We start from the raw sequence: 12,655 nt of genomic DNA on the forward strand, positions 1-12,655 counted from the left end.
CTCACACACACCCAAACCTCTTTTCCATACTTTCCTTATATAGCTATCCCTTCCTTCCATCTCAGGCAGTTTTTCAGTACAACTTGCAGAGCCTTCCTTTGTCTCTTACAAGAACCCAAGCGTCCACAGTAATCTCTCTCCTTTTTCTTTTTCATTTTTTTTATCCTTTATAAGATTCCTTTTTTATCGGAAAATCAATCAGATATTTTCTCTTTCATTTTCCGTCATCTACTCTTTGCATCTAAACACAGTAGTAGGCTGAACTCTGAAAGGAAATAATGGAGACTCTTCTCTCCTTGCAGTTTCCTCTTATTACTTTGTTAAGCTCTCTATTATCGCATTTTTCTTCGGAAATTGAAGCTGCGGTGGTTGATCTGTTCGTAGGAGTAGCGATTTTTTTCTTCTGGTTCGGTAGGATCGAGGTAGCTAGGGTTTTGACTTGGAATCCATGGGGAGAGGGAAGATCGTGATAAGGAGGATCGATAACTCGACGAGTAGGCAAGTAACGTTCTCGAAGCGGAGAAGCGGTTTGCTGAAGAAGGCGAAGGAGCTTTCGATTCTTTGCGATGCTGAGGTTGGAGTTGCGATCTTCTCCAGCACCGGAAAACTCTATGATTACGCCAGTTCCAGGTGCTTGTTAATCTCTCAGATCTTATGGTTTTGAGTTTTCTATATCTGTGTTCATATATGTGCATTGTGTTTGTTGCTGAATTCTGAGTGCTGAATGCGTTGTTGCATAACTAATTCGTAACCGAACGCAAGCGTAGTGGTTTTCTCTGTTATGGTAAAATCCGCGTGACTTTAGGATACAGTTAGTGCTAGCGAAGTAGCAATTGAAAAGTTTGATCTGTTATTAGGTGTGAGTGAGAACTTTGCTATTTTGAAATTCGTAATCTGAACTTAGTTTTGTGAGAGTTACGTATATGCTAGTCTTAGTTTGAGAAATTGCAACGGTATAGCTTGAGGACGGTGTAGTTTTCTTGCGTCACTTGGAAGAGGAAGCTAAGATTGGAGACTGAAATCCTCCGATCCTATTGGCTATTTTTTGTGGCATATGTGCGTGCAGCTCAGAACGAAATGTTCATGATGGTCAAGCTACCAGACATTGTGAACAACAATGGCAGATATGCAATATATATATTAGATGATGATCATAAGATTTTGGGAACTGGCGTCACAGATTAACAGCACGATGTGAGATTATTTCCTGATTTTATATCTTGTGCTGGAAGTTATTCAAGTTCATCTGAGTGTTGGAGAAATAGGTTTGAGTTCGCTCGAGGATTGTCCATTCTTATGGTTAATTAGGTACTAAATACTAAGAAAAATGATGAACAATAGCTATGGATATATATTATACTTTTATCTACCCAATCTATATTTTTACGGATTAAATATTTAAATACAAAGAAAATGATATTTATAACCGTGAATATGTGCTTCACATTTAATTTATCAACCCAATCTATTATATTACTAATTTAATTTTAGTTATCTTCTGTTAAATTTAATAAATAAATGAATTGAATATCAATTTAAATATGCAACTGTCATTTTCTAAATGTATAAATAACTAAATAAACCTATAGGTTTGTTTCAAGTTTTTTTAGGCGATTTTAGAGATTCTTTTGTACGAAACATGCATTTTCCAATAAAAATAGGTATTTATTGATATAATAAAATTACAAGTAGAACTATTTAGTCCAATAGGCAATAGCAATAGCAGAAACCTAGGCCTTAGAGTAAGGTAATTAATTACATTGCTGCCGTATCAACTAAGTGTGTGTTTGGATTATAGTTTTTGCAAACGAGAATTTGCATAGAATTGATTTTGCAAACTTAATTTTGATGAAAAGTAAGTTTGTGTTAACGTGATTTATGTTTGGCAATCTTTATATTAAAATAGATTATAGTAAAATAAATGTTATTTGGATTTTGCTACTCAAAATCACTTTTAGAGAAAAAATTACTAAAAGAGACATCAATTTAAATAATATTTTATATTATCCTATCATTTTACTTTAGATATTTGAATAGATCTTAGTAATTTATTTTATAATAAAAATATTTATCATATAAATAAACATTATTATTTTATAATAATAAAATAATATCTATCTTTTGAGAAAAAAATACAATAAAAAATAAAATTATAAGAGAGAGTACGTACTATACATTCTATAATGTCAAACAAAAAGAAAATGTTCTATAATCTTTTTAGTATTTTATTACTCTTTAATTTATATCATTTTGGAATATACATTTTTATTATTTATGGCTCTTTTGTTATTTATATTTAGTATATAATAAAAAATAAAATAAAATACAATAAAAAATACAATAAAAACAAAAAAAAAAGAAAAAAATTTCATATCAAACATAGTATATAATAATTACAACCAACAACATGTATCATATGAACAAAAAAATTACAATAAGAAGTAAATAAAATTGATATGAATAAAATAAAATAAAAAATAAAAAATTTTATACACAACATAAATATAGTCCAATAAAGGATAGAAAAAAAGGAATTTATATAAACAAAAAATAATAAAAATTAATAAAAATAAGAATTTATATCAACAATAGTTGTCATATGAATAAAAAAATACAATAAAAATATAATAAAGCACTAAAAAAATAACATCAAAATACTAAAAAAATAATATAAAAAATATTTATTGTATAAATAAAAAAATACAATAAAAAATATAAAAATCAAAATATGAAAGAGAGTACTAAAAATAATAAAAAATAATTAAATTTTTTATCTTGGCATTGATTGAAACATATCTGAAAAATTTTAATAGAAAAAAAAAATTTCAGAACAAAGAACATACACAACAAATGAACGAAAAACTACTGTGAAAGTTATGGTTATTTGCATCCTTTTTATAGAAGAGAATAGAGGGTAGGATTGGTAGAAAAGAAATAAATTTTTCATTTAATTCCTCCAACGGTAATCAACTTTCTCAACGTGAAAGCACTTCTGGATTTAGAATTCTAACAAATTACCAAACATAAAAGTGGGACGTTCAAGACACTCAAACGAGCTTCTTTCTTCTCCAACGTGAATCCCAAACACACCCTAAAACGTAATTAATTTCTTTCTCAACGCCGCCGCGGAGGAGTTTCACCTACAAGATTAAACTAAAAATGTTTAGAAGTACAGTGCATTAATAAAAACAAAATACTACAGTTTACACAAAGAAAAAGGTCCTTAACTAAAGGAAAAACGAAAAAGGTCATTCCAAATATACATAATGAATTACGAAGATCATGATAGTTAGATTTCAAGTTTGCAAGTGATAAAAAGGTCTTGTATTAGTTGATAATAGATTAAAGATTTAATTATTCTATTGGTTTTTATATTTTAATTAAATTTTTAATTAGATTTTTATAATTTAAAAATTTATAATTAAATTTTTATGATAGATTAAAAGTTTCAACTAGGTTGTTCTTTCTAACTATTTTTTTTTTGTAAAAATACAATTATTCTTTTAAAATATTCGCTTTTATGTTTGATATATATAAAATAAATTAAAAAATATTTTAAAAACAAATATTCTAGAATTATTGTATGTTTTTTGAAAGATAATAATTAATAAAAATTTAATTACAGATTTTTATTTAATATAAGGATTCAATTATAATTTTTTAAATTACAAGGACTTAATTAAAATTTGATAAAATTATAAAAATTTATAGAGCAATTAAACTTAAATGATATATGTATCTAATTAAAAAATAATTATATATTTATTATTGTAAGATTCTGGATCAAGTTATATGTGATATTTTGAATCATAACAACTTAAATGCTTTAGCAGTTAGTCCAATTAAATTAGTAATTAAATAAAGCTACAAAGATCAGTCTGTTAGTAAAGGTGTAGCCGTTTTGGTAGTATATGAGATTTTAGTTTAGTCCTCATGTTGTTGGTTATATATTGATAGAGCTGTGTGATGATATTAATTTACTTGCTTAAATTAAATATGTGTGGTTTTGCTAAGGAACTAACGTTTTCTTTTTCTTTTCATTTATCTGTCAACAAATAGAAAATGAGTAAGAATTAAGAGTTTGAATTACTAATACAGAGAAAGAAGATAAAATTCAAAAGAAAAATAACGATTTATTAATAGGAAAAAATTGATTCCTAATCTTATCCTGTATTTGTGATAATTTATTCTTTTAAAGAAAAACTACTTTTTTAGAAAATTGAGAATTTTAAATAGACAAATAAAAAATATGAAAGAAAAGAGGGAATAAAAAGTGTATAAATAACACTTTTAAGTAATACTAGTATATTAACAGCTACTAATATGTTTATTGATTAATTTATTTATGTATTATATATATAAAAATAATAAAGATTAAATTAGTTGAGATGAAAAGTGGTTTATAATTTTACTAAAATGTCAACAACAATTTCTTTATGAATTATATAGTATAGAAGTATAGATATAGTATAAAAATATAGAAGTATAAATGATGTGATAAAACATTAAGTCCTATTTATTTATAATAACACTAAAACCCTGATCTAAATTAATACGATTCCACCAAATCTGAATATATAATTAAGAGTAATGTTAAAAGATTAGTAAAATTTATTTTTTTTAACTAATAATTAGTTATTAATGTCTAAAGTATAAATAATAAATATGTTGTTAGATTACTATAATAAAAATCTTCAGATTAGTACAAAGTTTTTACTGATGCAACAATAACGTATGGATGTCTTAAATAGTTCTAATAAAAAAGCATTAGAGATTCAACTAACACTAATGAGGGATTATTGGAATGGTGACACAACAAAGCCGCAGATCAACTATAGCTAGAGTGATGTGATTAGACGGAACAACAGGGACGTTCAATCATCTAAACAACTTTATAATTGGTCAAACGAAAATAAAAAAGAGGATAATTATGGAAATAGGATGTCAAAACGAGTTCAGTGGTGCAAGCGATAGTTGGAGACAACCATCGTCAGTAGGAAAAACACAGGAAAAAAAGGTTGGTGCAGGGTGCAGTTGCATGCAGCTTTGAAGGAGGCAACAACATCGACGACAAATTTTTATTCTACTGTGTGGGATCGGTATATATATATATATATATATTAATAATAATAATAATAATCTCTTTATTGGGTGTTGCCCCATAAATAGCCAAGGATTTGATTCCTAGGTTGTACGATACTACAAACTTCATTGGAAAACAAATGATACCAAAACTTAAGACAGTAAATTAATTAATTGTTTAGATTTAGATTTGCACACTCGCTAATTCGATTATAGTCATATATGGATAGTATATATTTTTTATTTTTTTTTATATATATTTCAAATAGGAGGAGGAAGAGTTAGGGAGATAATAAACACCAGAAAATTAAATCAAGATACATATATCAATCAATACTAATTACTAATTGGAAAAAAAAAAAGTTTTGAGAAAAAAGATACAGCAGAGTACATAGTTAGAGGTTAGGGAAGCAGAGAACCACGTGTGCTGCACGTGCACGAGAAGAACACGAAACAGCAACACCACCAAAATCCTGCAATATCTAAGATGACAGAAAAACCCTTCCTCCAAAAAACAGTAACGAAATGACCAAAGTACCCTTCCCTCCCTCGATCCCTCTCCTCTAGACCAAGTCTTCCCCTCCGGCGACCTTCATCTCCTTCTCTCCGGCGTCACCATCACGGGGACCCGACCGGCTGTAGAAGCTGGCGCCGGCGTCCAGTGCGTCCGAAATCGGCTTAATTACCATAAAGCCCTCCCCTGTAACCGCGCAAACAAAGGCGCCAAGGAACACAACGAGAGAAAAGACGCCGTAGAGCTGTGACTCCGGCGTCCACACGGCGGTGAACCCTAGCGCCACTACCTGAATAGGAAGCGCGAAGAGCAGCGCGGTGGACAGACCGTAGATCCTCAACCTGAGCCCCTTGTTGATCACCAGTGACAAAACGTTCCAGCAAGATAACAAGAAGCACGCCGAATATGCAATCGCGAACACCGCGAATACGGCACTGCTCAGCAACGGATAAGTGCAGAGAACGGTGTCCTCGCCGAAAGCGTCGGTAACCACCACGTGAGCCTGCCGGAAGGTCGGCGGTAGGGCACGCTGCCAGGAGGTGGAGAACATGAGAATGCCATGAACCGCTGAGACGGGAAGGCAGGTGAGGAAAACGGAGAGGACAGTGCCGAAGTGGTTCTTGGCGGTGGTGACAATGGAGGCGTTGAAGAGGAAGAGGAGCGTGACGAGAAATGCTGGCTGGAAGAAGCCTAAGGAGAGGATGATGTGGAGCTTGCAGAGGCCGACCTGGTTGGAGACTTGGTCGTTTTGATCGGAGAGGAAGGAGAAGAGGCGGAGGTTGAGGTGGCGGATGAGAGGGAGGCGGAGGAGCTCGGAGAGGGACCAGAGGGAGATGAGGAAGACGAGGAGGAATCTAACCGCCCAAAGGGAGTTGAAGTTCTTGAGATGCTTTAGGGATTTTGACTTGAATTGAAGGTGGAATATCAGAAACAGCGACACCACCGACAGAAATATCAGCGTCGATATGAGCGTCACCGTGGCTACTTCGAATGCAGAATTCACCGGTCTTGATGTTGGCATTAACATATCAACCAATCAATTTGGTTTCTTCTGTATGTATCGAATCTCTCTCAATCCCTAATAAAGTAATAATATTAATTTTCCTCCCTTCCCTTCCCCTTGAATTAATTTGTTTTCTTGTATTGTGTATATATGTATGTATATGAAAAGGTATTAGGTTAATTAATAAGTAAATAAGAGAGAATTACTTGGAGAGATGAGGGCCGGAGAGGAGGGGGGAGTGGGGGCGAGGGTTGTGGCGACGGCGCGGGGACGTGCGGTGGAGGGGTAAAAATGTAAAGCATGGGTGGTGGTTAGGAGGCATGTGGGGGGATAGTCGGGTGGGAAGAAGAGCATGAAATGGTTTTTTGTCCCTACCCCCCCTATTCCCAATAACGGGTGTGGGGGGAAACACCTACACAATCAACACTTTGCTTATTATTCCTATCTTCCTATTATCGTCAATCATATGGAATTCGAGGAAGATGGGGAACAATCAACCTGAGAGATATTGCAAAGACAAAAACAAAAACAAAAGCAGAGAGAGAGAGAGAGAGAGAGAGAGATTGCTGGCTCTTTTTGATTTTTGTTTCTTTGGTTGGATTTTTGTGGTGTCATTAGAAGGATCCTTTTATTTCGCTGCTCTCCTGTGGGATTGCCAGCAACATCCTTCAGTTCTCCCCACCACCCTAAAATCACTTTGATCATGCTATCAAATTAACTTGAGTTATTAATTAGGGTTGTTTTGTTGTGTTTTTCCTATATATAATCATCAGTGCTTTTTGGTTATTAGAATGGGAACCAAATTTACAGATATGCTAATATGAACATGTATTTATTTTACCCTAATACACGTATCAGTCATTACTTTTTTTAAGCAAACATTATCGGAATATATTATATTTTGATATTTATTTCATAAACTATGTAGATATTCTTTCCTTTTCTCTTAAATTCAACACATCAGATTTTTTCTAATTAGTTTTTAGTGCTAGGATTCTGAATCTCCTTATTTATTCTTAATATATTAAAAGTATTAGTTAATTAGACTAAATAGTCCTTTTTTTACGGTTTTTTCGTCCAAAATATGGTGCATTGTTACCTATTAACATTTCATTTATATTTTTAATATTCCTCTATTCTTAATTACTTATTTTAACCTAACCAATTTAATTTCTATAAAAATTATACTATGCATATTATTGATAAAGATATATTCAATTTTGTTATTTAAAAATAACGATTAAAAAGATTATCGTGTCCTCAATAATTTTATATATGCTATGTTCTTCACGAATCTAATAATAATAATAATAATAATAATAATAATAATAATAATAATAATAATTTATTATTAAGCAATGCTCTTTAAAATTACAAAATATAAAAAATGTGACTTTAATTTTAGCAATACTTGCATGACTTTTTTAATCTCTATAAATATAGACATGCTAAAATTCACCATATAAATACCATATATATATATATATATATATATATATATATATATATATATTAAAAAACGTAATTAAACTCTATCATATATTATATTTATAGTGAAATTTTTGCTTAAATTTATTTAACCATTTTATTGATAGTCCTTTAGAATTTTTCTTTATTTTTTATTCTCTGTCTACTTTCTATCTCGTACATCTACTTTTTTTAATTAGATGTTCTATCGATCTTCTTTTCATACATTCAAACCATTGATCTGAGATGAGTCTCTACAATCTTTTCAACAAAAAGTGTAACTTCAACTTTTTTTCTTATATCTTCGTTCTTTATTTTGTCTATATATGTGTGGTCATTCATCTATTTCAATATCTTCATCTCTATCACAATTAACTTATGTTCATGCTTACTATTTGTGTCTAAAATTCTGTTTCATAAAATACAGTCAGTCTAATAATAGTGTGATAAAATGTATGCTTAAGTTTTAAAGATATATTTTGTCACATATAAAATTAAACGTATTCTAACATTTTTACTAATCTACTTAGATTCTATGTTTTATACTCATCAATTTTTCCAATATCTTATATCATACAGCTAAGATATTTAGAGCGCTTTATTTATGATAGGAGATTTTCTCTAATTCTCACTTTTATATTATTGTTTCTCCTCTCAGGACCAAACTTCCATTTCATATATTTCGTCTTACTATGACTTATGCGTTAACTATACATCTCTAATTTCTCTCCATAAATCTAATTTTTTATTTTTTATTTTTTTTACTTTTTCAGAAGAACGATGTCATTGACTAAAAAACACACATTATAGTACGAATTTTTGGACATGTTCAATAAGTATTACTATTTCCAAAACCAATATAAAAAGATATAAATTTAAAGATGATAGTAAGTGCAGTTCTATATTATACAAATGAAAAACTCTTATATCACACCACATTGAGTCTTCATACTAATTTTAACTCTATCTATCGTACATATCTTTAATTGTATGAATATATGTAATTTTTTTCTATTATTTTCTAAAACCTTCCATAACACTTCTTTTGATACTCTATCATATATTTTTTTTAAATTAATAAAAATTATATGTAATTTTTTTTTAACTTAGATACCTCTCTATCATTCTTCTTAACAATTCTAAAATTTTAACGGTAAATTTATCCAACATAAAACTAAATTAATTTTCTGAGACTTGTATCTCTTGTTTTAATCTTCGTTCTCCCATGATTTCATAGTATAATTTATGTCTTAATCTCTATGTAATTTTTACAATTTTTATATATCTTTCTTATTCTTGGAAATAAGAGCATTAAGTAAAAATTAGACTACAGCAGGTAACAATGTCTATGCATATTATGAGTTCCAGAATTTATGAAGTTGGTAGAGAAAGGAGACATTACAACTCTTCAAATCACAAAAGATGGTACCAGTTTGATACCGTGTTAATGTTTAAGCTATAAGGTTTCAAATAGGGAGGAATTGAATAAGAGAAAAGAAAGAGCTATACAGGTAACAGGAGAAATGTTAAGAGACTGGTATTTTAGTGGAAAAAATTAATTAATATTAATTTAAACATAAAAGATTTTAATGACCTAATATTTATGATTTTAATCTTTAGATATTTCATTTCGATTAGAGTTAGAAATACTATAAATAACTAGGAATATATACCTTTTATATGTATAGGATTCCCCAAATAAAATGTTATGAGTTCCTTAAGTCATCGTACTAAACAATATATTCTTAGCCACTTGTATATAACACAATCAATTTTATTTTGATCTAAATATCCAAATACTAGCTTTGGTTTTATCAACTTGGCCACTTGAGAATTGAAAGAAAAGAAAATTAAAAACGTACATATTTGATTTTTAAAAAATATTTTCTATTTTTTATTTTTGAAATTTTGTGAAAAATAAACATAAAATACAAAATTTTATGTTTATTTTTTATAAAATTATGAAAAAAAATATTAAAAATAAACATGATTTTGTTAGAGAAATAATTTTTTTAACCAACAATCAAATGACAAAGTAGTGGATGAACAAAAAATTTAAGAAAAGAAAAAAAAGAATATTAACTAATATTAACCGAAAGAAATAGTTTGTCAATTTTTTTTTCAAATAAAAATACGACCTAAACACATGCTAATATTTAGTAACTAAGTTCATGTCCAAAACTCAGCACAATTGATAGATAAGTAGGTCTTTTATGAGCTAGGTCAAGTGTTCAATTGTTAGCTATGTGCATGTACTAGATCAACAAGACATACCCACTTGAGTAACCTCCAATCTTTACTTTGAGGAACAATATGACCTCTTTAAATCATATATTACAGGACGTGACATTTCTGTCATGCATTAGATATAACATTTTTCAAAAAATCATTTTATATAAACACAAAAATTAGTCATATCAATTAATTATATTGTATAAAAATACATATTTGATATTCAAAAAATGTTTGATTATATTATTGAAAAAATATTCAATTATTCCAATATAAAACGTTTTATTATTCTAATAGTTTATTACTTTAGTAAAAGAATATGTAAAACTTGTATAAATATAAACAAATGCATAATGAATAAATTTTTGTATTTATATAATACCTTTATTTTTCTAACAGATGTTAGTGTTTAGGCTAATGTAACTTTTTTTTCAATTTTATCTCATAAATGTTTTGAAAACTAAACTAACACCCTTAAAAGATTTTAATTACATCAGAAATCAACGATTGTCTTAGAGGATGACAATACACAATTTATAGGTGACTTTGTTAGTAATTAAAGTAAGATTAGACTTATGTATGTCCTCGTCGATTAAGTTCACTCTTACACATATAAGATATAACTACGATTTTAAGTAATTTCATATGCTCCAAATATATCATCTCATGAATTTCTTAATTACTAAGCAAAGAAAATTTTAAATACTTTGTATTTGAAGCATGTCTTAAACGACAATAAGAATATAGAATTAAAAAAAGATAAAATATATTTTTTATCTATGAAATTTGTTAAAAATTTTAAAAATATTTTTAAATTTTATTTTATTTTATTTTAATTTAATTTTATCTTAAAAATTTTTGGTTTGCATTAATTGTATTTTTAATAACTATATTTTCAAGACACACCAATCTAGATATAATGCTTGATAATTAGAGGTCAGAATTAGAATTGTGTCTAATTTGTTTGTATTAAAAATTATTCTTGTAAAGTTATTACTGAATTAGTTTAAATTTTTAAAAAATTAATTGTCAGAGATACATTTAATTTAAATAAAAAAAAATTAGAACAAAATAAAGCTCAAAAATATTTTTAAAAATTTTGATAAATTTTAAAAACAAAAAGTATACCTTACCTAAAAAAAAATCTAAAGAATGAATTATATCAATAGCAATTTTTCTGTACTGAAAATCTTAACAAATATTTGACAATCCCCCTTTGTTTTTAGTATATTTAAGCAATGATCTAGATATTTCTTTACTATAGTTCAGCCATTATTTGATACATTAACTTTGTGGTATCCTCAATCATCCACTAAGGATGTTTCACATTGTTTCGCTTTTGGAAAAGAACTTCAATCATTTAACAAATGTAATCAGTAGGGTCTGGTTCAACTTTCTAGGGTTTTTTAAGAGAACTTTATTCTTGCCGATCATCATATAGCCACGTTTTCTCCTTGCCGAATCATTTTTCTCCTTGCTTCCTAAGACACCACGCCATCCACTTACACTAAAATGGCCTAAACACTCTTCTACTATGCAAAAATGGAAAGAATCTATAACCGCATACACTTCCATTCACTTAAGAAGCAAAATGTTCAAACTACCATTTATACACAGTCAATACAAAGAAATCTCTATAGATACTATTATAGTATAAATACTAAATAGAAGATAAATAGTTAAATATTATAGTATTCATTATGTGTACTGTGTCTCTATTCCCTGAATCTTTCTTTATTCCTATCTCAACTATATCTTTCGATTTCCCTGTGATTCACTTAATGTTCTATGCAATTCCCTAATTCCGGTCATTCCAATTTTGTATTGTTTCAACGGTGATTTCATTTGCCACCATACCTAATTTCTTCTGTGGTGGTTTGGCAAACTCAGAAGTGGAAACTGACTCAGTACAAGAGTACTACTAAGTTTTTATGGATTATTTTATCTGGAAAATAACAAAACTTCACACAGAAATGCAACTAGACATTATTGAGATACAGGATAAGCGGATAGCATCTTTATAAACACTGCATTTCACTACTTTAAAATGAATAAGACAGCGTACGTAGCAGGTCTTATGACTAGCTTTCTTCTTTTATTTTTTTATTTTTTATTTTTTTGAACAAATGAACTCAACACAAAAATAGAGCAAGTAAGTAAAAAACAGCACAAAAGTAGAGCAAGTAAGTAAAAAACAGACAAGATAACACCTATTGGAATCACATAGACATATCTTAAACCAAAATATCCCGACGTCATCTCTGACATTGCCATCAACAACAAAAGGGATCCACACACTTCCACTCTTTGTAATGAAGAAGAGACATATTAACGATCCCTTCTGCACTGTACTTTTT

The 12,655-nt window shown here is 29.1% G+C and overlaps 2 protein-coding genes across 9 annotated transcripts in view; one reads left to right on the forward strand and one right to left on the reverse strand.

The window, feature by feature from the left end:
• The window catches only part of LOC107606235 (MADS-box transcription factor 23), a 27,712-nt gene continuing 15,057 nt past the window's right edge, over nt 1-12,655 (forward strand). For 7 of the 8 annotated variants that reach the window (XM_021106526.2, XM_021106530.2, XM_021106532.2 and 4 more), the window contains exons 1-2: nt 45-128; nt 303-630. In XM_021106526.2, coding sequence (XP_020962185.1) covers nt 449-630 — 182 coding nt within the window. In that variant the 5' untranslated portion in view covers nt 45-128; nt 303-448. Of the gene's footprint in view, nt 129-302; nt 631-12,655 lie in introns of all 8 variants that reach the window. The other variant, XM_021106529.2, reaches the window with a different exon arrangement.
• On the reverse strand, nt 5,390-7,250 carry LOC107606234 (uncharacterized). Its single transcript, XM_016308254.3, has one exon. It carries the CDS (start codon nt 6,621-6,623, stop codon nt 5,646-5,648), a length of 978 nt encoding a protein of 325 aa, XP_016163740.1. The 5' UTR covers nt 6,624-7,250; the 3' UTR covers nt 5,390-5,645.

This window comes from Arachis ipaensis, chromosome B7 (genome assembly GCF_059453495.1).
Source record: "Arachis ipaensis isolate K30076 ecotype BB chromosome B7, ASM5945349v1, whole genome shotgun sequence".
In the NCBI taxonomy this organism is placed as follows: Eukaryota; Viridiplantae; Streptophyta; class Magnoliopsida; order Fabales; family Fabaceae; genus Arachis; species Arachis ipaensis.

Coding starts and splice junctions, on each gene's coding strand:
- LOC107606234 (XM_016308254.3), bottom strand. CDS start 6,623: ATGTTAATGCCAACATCAAGACCGGTGAATTCTGCATTCGAAGTAGCC.